This window comes from Narcine bancroftii, chromosome 3, assembly GCF_036971445.1.
Source record: "Narcine bancroftii isolate sNarBan1 chromosome 3, sNarBan1.hap1, whole genome shotgun sequence".
NCBI classification, from domain to species: domain Eukaryota; kingdom Metazoa; phylum Chordata; class Chondrichthyes; order Torpediniformes; family Narcinidae; genus Narcine; species Narcine bancroftii.
In genome coordinates, this window is record NC_091471.1 from 80196727 (window position 1) to 80211994 (window position 15268).

Genomic DNA, 15268 nt, shown 5'->3' on the forward strand with positions numbered 1-15268 from the left:
GGAAGGCGATGGTCCTCCATTCTGGAGACGTGACCCATCCAGCGCAGCTGAATCTTCAGCAGCGTGGACTCGATGCTGTCGACCTCTGCCATCTCGAGTACCTCCAGCGGCGTTGTCTCCGCTCCATCCTCAACATTAACTGATATTGCTGATACAGGAAAATGGGCATGTGTGCCCAATGATTAGTCTTCTCTCAATCTAGCAGGGATCTTTGCAGCAAATCATGCATGCCATAAAGCTCACTCTCCCAGTTGATTCTCCCATCAGACAGCAATTAGAGTAGGTGGAGCAGGGCCATAATAGGTTTGATCAGTCGCTTTTAAATCCTTGCTTTCATACCCAGGTGTAATTAATACACCTATAGCCAACCTTCCTGAGACTGTAACTAAGTTAAAAAAAATTTAGATTTACAATACGGTAACAGGACATTTCTGCCCACAAGTCTGTGCTGCCCAATTTACACCCAATTAACCTGCACCTACATTTCGAACAGTGGGAAGAAACCGGAGCCTCTGGGAAAAACCCATGCAGACATGGGAAGAACATTAAACTTTTTTCAGACAGTGTAATTCTATAATTAATCTAATAAATATAGAAAATACAGTCAATTACTTATGAAAGAGGGTTGATTTTTAATAATAGGGTTAAACTTATTGTTTAAGAGTTATAATATTTGTGTTTATTCAGGAAATAATTCAGTTACTAATCCATATCCAGCAGCTCTAATTACTGGATTAGAAAATAAAGGGTGATGTGTGCATTTCATTGTAAAGCATACATATTGTTGGTAACTTTATTTATTACTTGAAACACATTGGGAAATAATTTGACATTTGTAAAGAATGGATGAGCTAATCTAGTGCAGAATCAGCAAAGTTTTCTCCAAGGAGAAAACTACAAGCCTAAAAGAATAGCAGAATCATGAAACAAAATGCTATCTTAAATTACTTTAATCATTTATTTCTAAATTCCAGACCTCCTCAGAATAGATGTGAATTATTCTTATATTTCCAAAATTCATGCAACACCAGAATATTTGCACCAGTTTCGTGTCATAGTTGCATATATTTAAAATATAATTTTTGTGACTAACAAGTAAAATCAAATAAAATTGTTAAGACATCATTTTCATTGTGTGCCAAAATGGTTAACATTTTAGTCAGGATTTCCAGAATATGAATTCCCATATGTATCAACCATCTCTTTCACATACAAACAGATATGTTGTTCCCTTTCAGCTTCATCATGTTTCATAAAAATAACCACATTTTTCCTCTTAAATTCATTTTCTCTGTTGTACAAATGAAAATGCCACCTAAATCTATAATTTTCTAATATAATACAAACACTTTTACGCTAAGGTGATGAATATTGAAGTCAGATTTGTTTTGCAATGTTTTAACACAAGTTGATATTGTTTGTTAACAAGCTAAATGGACTTAATAGATTTGCATAATATCTGACCAATTAAAAGAGTTACATTTAGGATATGGGGTGGTATGGTTAGCGTAGCAGTTAGTGCAGTGCTGTTACAGCATCAGCAATCAGGACTGGGGTTCAAATTCCATGCTGTATGTAACGACTTGGTATTTTCTCCCCATGTCTGCATGGGTTTCCTTCCACCATTCAAAACCTACTGGGGGGTTGTCGGTCATTTGGTTATAATTGGGTGGCACAGGCTCATAGGTCAAAAGGGCCTGTTATTGTGCTGTTTACATTTAAAACGATCTTAGATGATGACAATATATTATAAAGTTGAATGTTATCATCGATAACCTATCAGTTTTGTTGATTAGATTCTCTGAGGCCCAGCTTTATTATGCAGCCACTATTATCAATTTGCATATCTGATATATTTTTATTGATTTCAGAGTTGTGGGAAAAATAAAAAGAATGTTCAAAATGATCAATAAAAATCAAGCAGAGGTGGGAAAGTTACAGAGTATAATATTGAAAACCACGATTTGTTACACTTCAGAATGAAGTTATTATTTTGAAATGATGAGAAACAAGTAAATGTTGATTTACAAAGAATTCTTGAAATGCATGAAGTTAATACGCATGGAAGAAAACATTTGTTCTTGGAGTCATTATAATGCAGAAACTGCAGAATGATTCAAACAGCGACTGAAATAAGGAAAATTGGAGAAATTCAGCCGATGCAATGAAGTTGAGAAAAATGATCATTCATCTCAAATATCATGTACAAAACTGTGAGAATGATTAATGCTGGGAGGTTGTCCCTACAGGCTGGAGACTTTGGAATCAGGGATATTGCCATAGGTAAAGGGGTTAGCTGATTAGGATAGAAATTATACAGCTCTCTGTACTACGGCTTTGACTATTCACTCATTTGATTACAATCAAAGCCATCACAGTGCAGAGATCTTTTTTGTGAGTCAACAGATCAAGGAAAATGAGGACTGCTAAGAAGTGAACTTAGATATTTCAGATTTGAATGGAGGACCGGGGTTGTGGGACCATATAGTATATGGCCAATTCTTGCATTCTTATAAAACTGAATTAAATATTAAATAAAAAGGTTGAGGGAAATATTATGTAAATTCTTTGGAAAAAATGCTAAAGGATAGGAAATGCTTAACTATATATTGTTTATTTCAGTTTGGTTGAGACGTGAGAAGACGATAAAAGACATTTCTTTATGTTTTAAACCTAAGTGAAAAAAAGTCTAAAATGGAAGAAAGCAGGAAAGAATTGAAGCCAAAATCAGTTCAGCTGTACCCTCGCTGAAAGATGACAAAACTCAGGGACCTCTACTTACTCCTATATATTATTATCTTAAAGAAAGGGACATTTTTATGTGCATTGAACATTATGATATATGTGAAATAGTAATAAGAGATGGAATTAAAGTTTGTAATAAGATGATTCAATATCTCGCAAATGTTTAATTGTTCTAGATGTTTAGTTATGGTAACTTTCCAAGAATCAGGAGAATTACTGAGATGTCTTCCTGCATACGAGTTATTCTTTGACTGGCGTGGAATTTTTTTTGAAGAGAAGAGTAGTGGGGACCATAGTAGAAAGGAAGGAAACAAGGGCACATTTTGCAGTACTGGGCAAATGAACAAATGCATTTCTACAGTCTGAAACCTTAATTCTTTTTAATCTGAGATATCATTAAGGTGTAGAATGGTAGTCCTCAACAGTAATTCATGACCACATCTTTCCTGTTGTCAGTGATTTGCAACCTTTTTCTTTCCACTCACAAACCACTTTAAGTAATCCTTATGCCTTCAGTGCTCTGAGATTGGTATGGGATTGCTTAAGGCGGTATGTGAGTGGGAAGGGAAGGTTGAGGATCACTGCGCTAGACCTAATTGTTACTGAAATATTTTGCTCCATCTCCTTTGGAGTTATGAAACCATGCACATAACTAGTCAATTAGGTATGATTAAAATAGTAGTTTTCAAACCTTTTTCTTTCCACTTACAGACCACCTTAAGCAATCCCTTACTAATCACAGAGCACTTATGGCATAGGGATTACTTAACATGAGATGTGAGTGGAAACAAAAAGTTTGAAAACCACTGGGTTAAAGAGTTTGCATCGATTTTTTCCAAAAGCCCAAAAGTTGGAGTTTAGAATATTTTATAAGGCACCTATTTTTTTACAAAACACAATAAATCATGAATTGCAAATTATACAAAAACATAGTACTTCTATACAAACAACACTTTCAATGTCCACAAAGACATAATTAAATACTGCACAGATCGGTTGCTTAATGAAGTTGCGACCATGAGTTTCAGTGGTTCAATCACATTCTCTCCCACCAGAAATCGCGATGAACATCAACGTGGGGGCTGTCGCTTCTCTCCAATAGAAATGTTCGTTTTATCTCTGAACATATTTGGCTTCAAGTAATCGTTATCATGGCCGGATCCTTGCTCGTTTCCTGTTTGAAAGGGTTGGTATATTTCATTATATTTTTAAAAAATGACCGTAAAAATGTTCATCGAACTATGTGTAAAACGTCATTTTAAAATTCCAACGTCGAGCTTTGCAGATATGGGCCGTGTTTAGGGATAAGACAAACTTTTCAACAACTTTAATTATATTTAAATACATGTTCAAATGATTTTTTTTTTTAAAAACATAGATTGGTGGGAAGATTCTGAATGATGGAGAGTCAAATTGAACAGCGCTGATTTGTGCGCTCATTACCTGAAGGAGGCGCAGATTTTCTCCGGTTTCCAGTTTTATTTTCAGGAATTTGAAAAAACGGAAATTTCCTGCATTGGCCGGTCACCCTGTCACAGATTCCGGACGAACACTTGCAAACTTTCCTGCACTCTAACCCGTAAGTTCCGAAGGGACAATCTGAAAGAGGAAAACATTAGTCACACAGAAACGATAGTGGAGGCGATTAGGAATACTGACACTTCACTGATAGACAGGTATTACATTTCAGTTTCTTGCAAACTTGATGTCGTTTGAATGCACTTAGAACGTGATTAATAACTGGCTCAGGTGGAGTTCTGGGGAGCTGTGATGCATTCGTGCTTCACAAAACTGATTCTACCGCGCCGGACTATCGGACAGCCAACGCCGGTCTAGACCACTCCGGAACCTTCCTCCGTCTCCGGAGACATGTCGTGGGAAAGCAGCAAGCATCATATTTGAAAGCTAGGAGCACTGGAAAAGGGGAACTCAGATTTTGATAGCATTTTGCAGTGATGACAAGTTCGTTTTCTTGTCAAAAGTGTAACGAGGAGACAATAAAATACACAAAATATAGAATTGTGTTTTGCTCGATTGTCTTTTAAATTTTCTTGCGGTCAGCGCGCTGTCAGCTCCCCGGTCAGAATCGCCTATAACGAGGACTTCAGTATGTGTCATTGACAGTGACCGCAAAGAGTGCACTGCTGAGTTCAGCGGGTCGAGCAGCATGCAGGTGATGTTGGTAAATTGAATGTGTGAAGTGAACTGGTGTCAACATGTTCACAAATACACCAAGTTACAGAAAATGTAGACACCACCTTACTCTAGAACAAAGCGAGCACGCTGTCTGGGATTGTAACAAGAATACCCGTGATCAGGGCCATATCAATTAATTTAACTCTTCTTCCTCGCAGAGCACTTACCTCTGCAAATGCCATATTCGTCTCCAAAGTCGTCCTCCTCGCTGTTAAAGTTGCAGCGTAGTCCAGGCCCACATTTAACCCCGTCCATTCCGGCCACAGTCCGGTAGCACACCTCTCCCCTGCCTGCCGCACAAACCCTGCAGCAGCCGCAGTCATCCAGCACCGTTCTTTTGCAGCCCGCCGTCACCGGACAAGCAGTGGTCCGCTCGCAAGAGTAGGAGCAATCGACCGCATATTTCAGCGTGAACCCTTCCACGGTACCCAGCAACCCCACAAGCAGCAGCTGCGCACGGGCACTGGCCATGCTTGCACAGTGTTCCCACCTGACACCTGCACTGAGACTGATCCTGAAAGGAGGCGCGACAGTGGGCTTTTTATCAGCAGTGTGCCCACATGTTTTTCACCGGGTCAATTTCCTAAATCCGGTGTTGTTGTGTTCTGGCCAGCTTGTGTTGTAGGTTTCTAAATCCGGGCTGGAAGGAGATGGAATCAAACATGTCGCACTGGGTTGCCATCCAGGAATTGAACAGATGTGTTGACGTAAGATGTTATGTTTAGTTGTTTTGTAAAGACTTTAAGACTGAATCTCTCACGTACTTGTCAACTGTTCAAGGACGCGAAGAACAACAGCAACGATACCGTCTCCGCAATTATGTAGGGCAGGTCGGCAGGCAATGATTGCTGTCTGGCAATATACAGGTTACCACGCTTGGAGAATTTTCTGACACGTGTGCAGCATAATGACTAATAAATCAAGTGCGCCGTTGAAAGAGAAATATTTTAAACGTTTGTTCTGTACGTCAACAAGCCCAGGATCTGCAACATTTAATAAGGCCTACATGCAAGGACTTGCAGGGGGTGAAAACTGATTTTTATGATTAGGAAGAATGTGAGGATTATTTGCAGAGGATCAGGATTTCACTCCAAGGTCCCAGCTCCTGCCTTTTGCTCACATCCTTCAATATTTCTACCTTTATACTTTTATGATTCTCCCAAAACGTTTGGTTCCTTGACCATTAGATCAAGTCAAGTAACTTTTATTTATCGTTCATACCATGCTCACACGGTAAAGACGAGAAAGCATTTCTACAGTGCCCTGGAGTATATTTATATAAATATAAGTTAGAATAGATGTTAAAGACATTGGAATATTAAAATATTAAGACGTATACGTATACACTCTCCACATAGGTTCTGGGAATTCAGGAACCTGATGGCTTGGGGGAAAAAGCTTGCCCAATCTGGATGTAACGACCCGAGTGCTCGTACCTCCTACCAGATGGCAGAAGGGAGAACAGTTTACATGAGGGGTGTGTGGAGTCCTTCACAATGTTTATTGCCTTTCACCTGCATCGAGGGTTGTAAATGTCCTTCATGGTAGGAAGAGATCTTTTCTGCTGATTTCACTATCCTCTCCAGGGTCTTGTGGTCTGACATGGTACAGCTTACAAAGCAAGCGTTGATGCAGTTCCACAGGATGCGGTCAATGCATCCTCTATAGAATGAGTGAGGATGGAGGGTGAGAGATAAACTCTCCTTGGCCTTTGCAGGAAGTAGAGGCGCTGGTGGGTTTTCTTGGCTATGGAGCTGGTGTTAAGGGACCAGGTGAGATTCTCCACCATGTTCCCTCCAAGGAACTTAATACTGCTGATGACTTCAACGGTCAAGCCATCAATGGTCAGTAGAGTGTTGTCTCCCCCAGGCCCTTCTGAAGTCGACAACCATCTCTTTTGTTTTATTAATGTTTAGATACAGGTTCTTGGCTCTGTAACAGTCCATTAGTGACTGCACCTCATCTCTATTATCCACCATTGTCATGTTGTCAGTGAACTTGATGATGTGGTTTGAGCTGTATTTAACTGAACAATCATGGGTCCATGTCAATTAGACCTAAATTTAGAATTGTTCTTTATTTGATACTTGTATTGCTTTTGGATTACATTTATATAGGGACTTTGGGGTTATTACCAAGAAATTTCCACTTGACTACAGCGCTGACCAAGTTTTTTTTAATTCTTTTGCAACATGGCAATCCCAGTGAAAATTAGTTTCATTTGTTGGGATTGGTCTCAAGAAGAATTCTTTATACAATCAGAAATCTTACCCACATATCTCTGACATGTTCACCTTTCAAGATCTTGGATGTAACATTTCCAATGACTCAAAACTGGACCAACCTCATTGATGTAATGGGCAAGAGAGCACTTGCTTCCTTAGAAGCCTAAGGAAGTTCAGCATATCCCTCATGTCTCTTAGCACTTTCTATGGGTGCACCATTGAAACTATTCTAGCTGGATGTATTCTAGCATGGTATGGGATCTGCTCCAGTCAAGATTGGAAGAAGCTGCAGAAGGTGGTGAATGCAACTCAACATCATACAAATTTCCCTCCCCTCAAGCAACTTTCATCTACCCTTACCAGGAAAGCCAATGAACATACTGAAGAACCCATCCCACTTTGGCCACACTCTCTCTCCATCCTCCCACTGAGAAGACACCAGCAGGCTCAAAAACATTTTCTTCTCCACAGCCATCAGGCTCTTGAATGAAGTTCACAATAGTCCATGCTGTATTCATTGATATTTTCACTGAAACACTACTGTATGCTCTTAGTCTTCTACTTTATACTATTGTATGCATGTTAGAGGCATGGCTTCATGTACTATCCTACCAAGACTACCTATAAATTGAAGGAACAACACTTGATTTTCTGTCTAACCAGGTGGCATTAACATTGACTTCTCCGGTTTCTCCCTCTCTTCCCTTTCTCTTTATCTTCTTTCCTTCAGCTCACTACCCCTTTCTCTCTATTCACAGATCAATCCCTGCTCCCCCTGTTTGCTCCTCCCCCCCCACCCCCATCCACCAATTACCTGCTGCCTTTGGGACCATGCTCTTCCCCTACCCCTCCCCCTACCATTTTTTTTTCCATACCTTGATGAAGGGCTCAAGCCAGAAACATTGGTTATGAATCTTTATCTTTGTTATATACATTGTTTGACCAGCTGAGTTTCTCCAGCATTATGTTTTCACTTCATCCATGGTGTCTGCAGACTTTCATGCTTCTGTTAGAGTTGATTTGCTGGATTGTTTACAGAAGAATAAACCCTTCTCACTGAACCAGATATAAAGTGACAATAAAATTAAACATGAACAATTGACCTTTTGTGAACAACTCCTCATTTTACTGATGAAATATTTGAAACCCTTTTCACCGTCTGGGGTAAAGATACCAAGCTGCAACCTGATTTACCTTATTTTCCATTATCATCAAAGTTCAGATTTATTTATCAACCTTGTTTAAACACCAATGTTTATTTCATTGTAACTGGACCTTTTGGTTTTTGCACAATATCCAGGTGCTTATTTCCCCTTCCCTTTGCCTATAACAGTGTAGTAAGCATTTAAAATAACATACTTAATGCCAATAGGTGAAAAATCACTATAAGAAAATCATATAATTTGACGTAAAATGACATTATTATTTCTACACTTCAATGTCTGTATTTTCCTCACTTTCACAGAGAACTGTTTTACAAAGACTTGAGTTTGTACTTTGACAATTAATTGTTTAAAATCTAAGTGAATTTTTGGATCCCCCTTATATCAAGTGCAAAGATAGGGTGATCTTCCATGCTTTCATGTCTATGCACAGAGCACTTAACCTCACATCAAAACATAAAGAGAATAAGTAAATAAATACTAAACTAATACAATTTATTGCTTAGTTCAATAAACAATAAGCCTTAAAGTGCACAAGTACACCAGCATTACAGATTAATAATGGCAATACACCCTGTGGCAATATGAAAACATCTGGCTCTCTGAAATGTGTCTCAGTCCAGGATATAACTACTTTATACTTTTTAAAAATAATCATTGAAATAATCCTGGTTACAGTAGTAAACCTTGCACAAAATATAGTTCATAACAAAAAGGTAAATGAAGAGGTATTTATTTATGCTGGTAAAGTATGCTGCTATCCTAAACTGGGTCAATCAAGAACACAGTTTAGCACCAACTTTATTAAAAGGACCTTGCAGTACTCAATTGCATTGAATGCTGAGAAAATGTACCCTTATGGATAGGTGCCTTTACTCAAGCCAAATTCTCACAGATTTTGTGAAATGAAAGCATTTTCTCCTGTAACCTTAATGGACCATACCAATAGTAGGAGAGTTGGTGGTCACCTCCACCATGATCGATAAAATTCACATCAGGGCTGCAATGTTCATCAATCACCACATAAAGCAAGTGGCATCAAAACTCAAGAAAGTTGTCATCCGTTAAATTGTTTACTTTGCAGCCCCATCAATGAACACTATTTTCACCTTCTGTATCCTGAGCAGGTAAACCGATGTAAATGTTTTTCAGCATCCGATGATGGAATGAATCAAAGCCCACTTCCCAGAAGCACTGGACCCATTTCAATGCTATAATCTTGTCCCTCCATCCGGACTCACCTGGAGAATGACGCCTCATATTGCCAGGCTGCTGTTCATCAATTTCAGCTTGGTGTGTAATATGGCCATTCCCCAGAGGTGATGGAGAAGCTTTCCTTGCTGGGACTCAACAACCCTCTTTATAACTGGATTCTGGGCTTCTTAACAGAAAGGACACAATCAGTCTGGGTCGGCAGCAAAATGTCGAGCATCGTCATGTTAAGCACTGGAGCACCTCAGGGCTTAGTGCGCTCCTGTTTACACAACTGACCCACAACTTCAATGCCAGCTCCAGCTCCAACTATTATCAAGTTTATAGATGACACAACAGTACATCTCTGTGATGTGACTTATCAGCAACAACAATCGGCACTACAGAGAAGAGATGAAAAATCTCGATATATGGTACGAGAATAACAACCCAAATCTCAACATGGACAAGATAAAAGAGATGATTGTGGACTCAGGAGGACCAGGGTTGATTACCCCCCCCCCCCCACAACACATTAATAGCTCGATAGTGGAGTGCACCAAGTTCCTTGGAGTCCATTTAAGGAGTGACATATGGACACCTAATATCTACTCACTTTTCAGGAAGGCACAACAGCGACTGCATTTACTGAGAAGATGGAGGCGGATAAGGCTACCAACCATCATCCTGTCAACTTTCTACAGGTGCTCTATCAAGAGCATCCTCGCCAGTTTTTTCACAGTGTGGTACAGTTGGTATAGAGCATTGAGTTAGAGGTCAATCCACAGGACGTAAGAGTGGCAGAGAAGATCACTGGGGTCTCCTTTCCCCTGCACCTCCTTCATCATCGATGTGATTTACCTGCATCATTGTTTGAATATAGGGTGATAGTCTCTGCTTGAGGACCCCTATGACCTTTCCCACAGCATCTTTCAGTTACAGCTGTCATTAAAGAGATACAGGAGTATCAGAGCCAGAACCACCAGGCTGAGAACACAGTTCCTTCACATTAGTGAAACTGCTGAATGACTGCTCCTACTAAACTCCAAAACTCTACTATTTATTAAACAATATTTATTTTTATCTATGCATATATCATAGGTACTGCATATGTATTGTTTGTCTGTATGTGTCTTATGTCCGAATTTGTGTCCGCAGGCATTCTCACCAAAGACCGAAGAACCCTGTTTCATCAGGTTGTACTTGTACAATAGGATGATAATAAACTTGAACTTGATCTTGAATAAAATCTGGCTTTATGCTGATCTTTTGTACCAGTTTAACAGACTTCCTGCTGAAGGTTGACCCCAGCCACACAGCTGACCATATGCCCAGATTAAATTGATCACCTTGATGAACCTCTACAAATTGGTCTTGTTTGTAGAACTTTGACAAGGCCCTAAAAATTAAACTCTCTTTGAAAGCTTTTAAGTATGTTTTTTTTCTGAATAGCTGTACACCAAAAAAGGTTGTAAATGATTTTGCATAATGATATAAAGTAATTTTCAGGGATTTAAATGGAAATCATGAACTAGACAATCTTAGTTTTGATGCTTATTGCCTAATAATCATTTTCATCTGTGTTCATAAATCCATGCTACCACACTCAGATATCTATATATGCCTAAGTTGAATGTTCATAAATCAAGAATGAAATGGGAACTTGATCTAAACAGGGATAGACAAAAATGTTTGGAGAAATCTGTGTAAGGATAGTATGACTAAGGTTATAAATGTAAGATATAGATTAGTACAATATAATTTTTTACATCAATTGTATTTAACCCCTCAAAAATTAAAGAAATTTGATTTAAATTCCTCAGATTTGTGTTTTAGATGTGGACAAAAGACAGGTACTTTCTTTCATTTGACTTGGACTTGTTCTAAAGTTAAGAATTTTTGGATACAAGTTAAATTGTTTTTGGAGCAAGTATTAAAAGTGAGTCTACCATTTGATCCAATGTTGTTTTTACTAGGATAACTAATTCGCTTTTGAGTGCAATTTATTACTGGCTGCATCCAACATGTATGGTACTCTTATGCTATTCAGAGATAAATATGGGGCAGATGTTACTGGAGAATCATAAACATTCACAACACTGAAAATCCCTTCAGCTTCTTGGGTCAGTGCCAATGTGGAAGACCTGTCCGAAAGAATCTGAATTGAATTGTACAGCATGTTGCCATGTGTACTGAGATAGAGTAAAAAGCTTAGTTTTGCATGCCATACAGGCAGCTAGCACAAAGTCACCATGCTTCAGCCCCATTTTGGATCCACAAAAAAGGTTTACAGAAAGCAGTAAGATTATTCATGACAATAGTAGCGTTTGACTCTAATGTTAGCATTAATGTAAATGTAACAGGAAATCATATTTAAATTGAAATCAAAAGTTAGGGCAGCTTTCCGAGAGAAACCCAACATGACTATTGCTCTAGTCATCGTCCAGGCACCAGTCTGGTCTCCTCTCTCACTGACATCGGGCTCTCCCATTCATATTGGCCTCTGCCACCAAAGCTACTCCTCTCACTGTCTGCAGCCACCAATACCTCCCCTGTGGCAGTCTTGGCGCAGTTCCCTGAGACTCATCCCATCACTACAAGACATGTTTGATACAGTTCCCTAGGATTCTTCCAGCCTCTTCCACAGCACTCTCGGCCTGGTTACTGGAACTCTTCTGCCCCCCACCCCCCCCCCCTCCCCCATGGCACTCAGTGCAGTTCTCTGAGTCTCTTGCTGTGACCACAAGACACACTTGGCCCAGTTCCCTAGGACTCTTCCAGCCTCTCTTGTGGCACTCTCGGCCTGGTTCCCTGAGACTTTGGCCTCCCCTGAATCACCTACAGCCTGGTTCACTGGGACTTTTCCAGTCTTCACTGTGGCACTCTTGGCCTGGTTCTCTGGGACACTTGCAGTCTCCCTCATGGCACTTGGATAGACTCAATGGGAGGCAGAAATGCCAAGGGTTGATGCAGGCCTGACACCAAACCATGCGCCAGCTATTTTTCAGTCCCATTTTGAAATTTTCCGCCCCTGTTCTGTAGGTGATCCTTCGCCTCATTTGTTCTAAAAGCAAACAATCACAATCCACACAATTCTTGACAACAATATCATAAATCTCCTTTGTACCCTCTCTAGTGCAATCACTTCCTTCCTGTGACCTAAATGTTTCTTTTACAATCTATTGTATGAGAAAGATTTATTTTTGTGGAAGCTCAAAGTATGCCATCTTGTTTCAACAATGAGAATGCTAAATCCAAACAATTGAAATTATGTGTGGAGTTTGAAAATGATCTGTAGGTTTTATTCTAACAAACATGAATATATTTCTTGTGAGTCAATCAACAGCAGTATTGAACAGACTAAACCTTGCATTTATACTGTCCACTTGTCATGTATCAGAAGAGATTTGTGCCAAAGTTATATAAAATCTATTGCTGTAATTTCATTTTCCCCCATTACTTGATTAGGTTGTTGATGAGTGCAAATGGTCTGGATTTATATATTTTTTCAGAACAGCCACAGACTGAAATAAAAGAAGCAGGTACATATATTTATTCTATCCATTCAATATCATTCAGTAAAGTTTACTAAAATCTCTGCCCTGACATTAGTGGCTTCATGTCTTTGATAAAATTCATCAAGACATTACCCCTTTTTCATTGTAAACTAGGTTTAAGTTGTTTGATATACAAAGTGTGGAGTACTGGAGCATTTACTGTGTCAAGATGGCGGCGCTGCCGGAGCTGCAGTAATGGCATCACTGCCGGAGCTGCTGTAATGGCATCACTGCCATTGGTGCAGACACATGGAGAACAGGGAGCAGAGATACATCACTCCCACAGGATCCAACCACCTAGACCAACTGCCGTCAGCTCTGCACAAGGTTTAAGCACCCTATTAATGGTGTTGATGGTGGTTTTATTACAAATTCTGTGACCGCGGTCTCTGCACCCAAGATGATGGTGCCTATGATTGGCAGCAGCCACAAGGTGTTGCAGACTCTGGAAAAGCGGAAAATGGGGCCCCCATTAGAGAAGGAAAAGCAGAGGAGACAACCCATGGGACGGTGACCACGACAGCAGACCAGTGAGGGGTTCTTCTGCTGAAGAACACACAGACAGCGGGGTGTTGCCAACTCAAGGCAAGGAACCCGCAGAGGCTATGGGCTGCTGGTGACTATAGTCAAAGGATTCACACCAGGCTGTGAAATGCCAGAGACTAACTCAAGTCTGGCTAAAGGGGTATGAGGTATTTGAACCGAGATGCGAGTGAGGGCCAAGGGTGCTGAAGGTTTCCTAATCGTGTCAGAAGTTCAGATCTGAAACTTGGGTTACTGATGGTTTGGACTAGACTGTGTGGCTGAAGTGGCGGGGGGGGGGTGGGGTTGTGGCAGTGCTAGAGGCAAATCCACATACACTTATGGATTCTGGAGTGACTCTTTTGCTTCTCTTTCTCTGACGCTAGGAGACACTTCAGACAATAAATGCTGATGGCAAATCTGTCTGCCATAAACCAACCTCGCTCTTATGACTTCTAAATCTCTTCTTACTTACCCTAAATTTATGACATAATTTTATATACCTATGAAATGGGGAAAACCTTCCTGGCACCAAACCAGAAACTTACTGTATCCACAGAATATTTTTCATAATATGCTTTAATCATGTCCCCTCTTTAACCTCCCTAACTCTAGGAAATGTATGCCTAGCTGAGGATCCTTAGAAGCATTGATGTATGAAGGGATCTTGGAGTTCGTGCATAACCCCCTGAAGGTGACAACACGACTGGATAGGATAGTAAATAAGACATATGGCAGTCTTGCCTTCATCTTTCAGAAAGATAATATTAAAAATTGAAAAGTCTAAATATGTATAAAACTTTGGTCAGGTCATATTTGGAATATTTTGTGTAGTTCTGGTTATCACATTACATGAAGGACGAAGAGGCTATGGAGAGGGTGCAAAAGAGTATTGCCTGGATTACAGAGTATTAGCTGTAAGAAGAGGTAGGACAAACTTGGATTGTTCTTGCTAGAGCATTGGAGACTGAGTGGTGACCTGATAGAAGTATGTAAATGTGTTGGCTAAAAGTATGGCTATTGTGTTGCCAGTTTCTTTCCCCACAGAGGAAATGTCAAATGCCAAGCATGGCTTTCAGGTGAAAGTTATTCAACAGAGTGCTAGGTGCCTGGAACACACTGCTTGGGGAAGCATGTGATAGCAACATTTAAGAGGCAATTAGACAGGCACATGAACAGGCAGGAGATGGACAGATATAGGCCAGGTGCAGGTAAATGTGTAATTTAAATTGGAATGATTAACGCAGAATCATGGACCAAATAAAACTATTTCTGTGATGTACTGTCCTATATTCTATGCTTTGTGCCACTGTCAGCACATTTCACCAACACATTGATATGTCTGCTGCCAAAGACTACCTTCCTCTCTATCAGCAACTCTGCTAGTCTTTGCATCATTTGCAAACGTATAGTTCATGTTCCCCACATTCACATATAAGTCATTCCCTTTTCTTTAAATACAGCATGGGTCCCAGCACTGATCCTTGTGGGCATGACTATTTCATGCACCTCTCTTTCATCCTCATCTGACAGAACAAGGTCACAATTCCCTTGGTGCAATACACAAAAATGCTGGAGAAACACAAGCAAATCATGCAGCATCTACAGGAAGTAAAGGGTAACCAACATTTCAGGCCTGAGCACTCCATCAATGTATGAGGAAATAGGC

General features: G+C 40.0%; 1 protein-coding gene across 1 annotated transcript; it reads right to left on the reverse strand.

Moving 5' to 3' along the window:
• Positions 1-939: 939 nt before the first annotated feature.
• On the reverse strand, positions 940-5761 carry esm1 (endothelial cell-specific molecule 1). The gene is made up of 3 exons (XM_069924348.1): positions 5109-5761; positions 4189-4344; positions 940-3919 (listed from the first exon to the last, which is right to left on the reverse strand). Exons 1-3 carry the CDS (start codon positions 5410-5412, stop codon positions 3816-3818), a joined length of 564 nt encoding a protein of 187 aa, XP_069780449.1. The 5' UTR covers positions 5413-5761; the 3' UTR covers positions 940-3815.
• Between the last annotated feature and the right edge of the window lie 9507 nt (positions 5762-15268).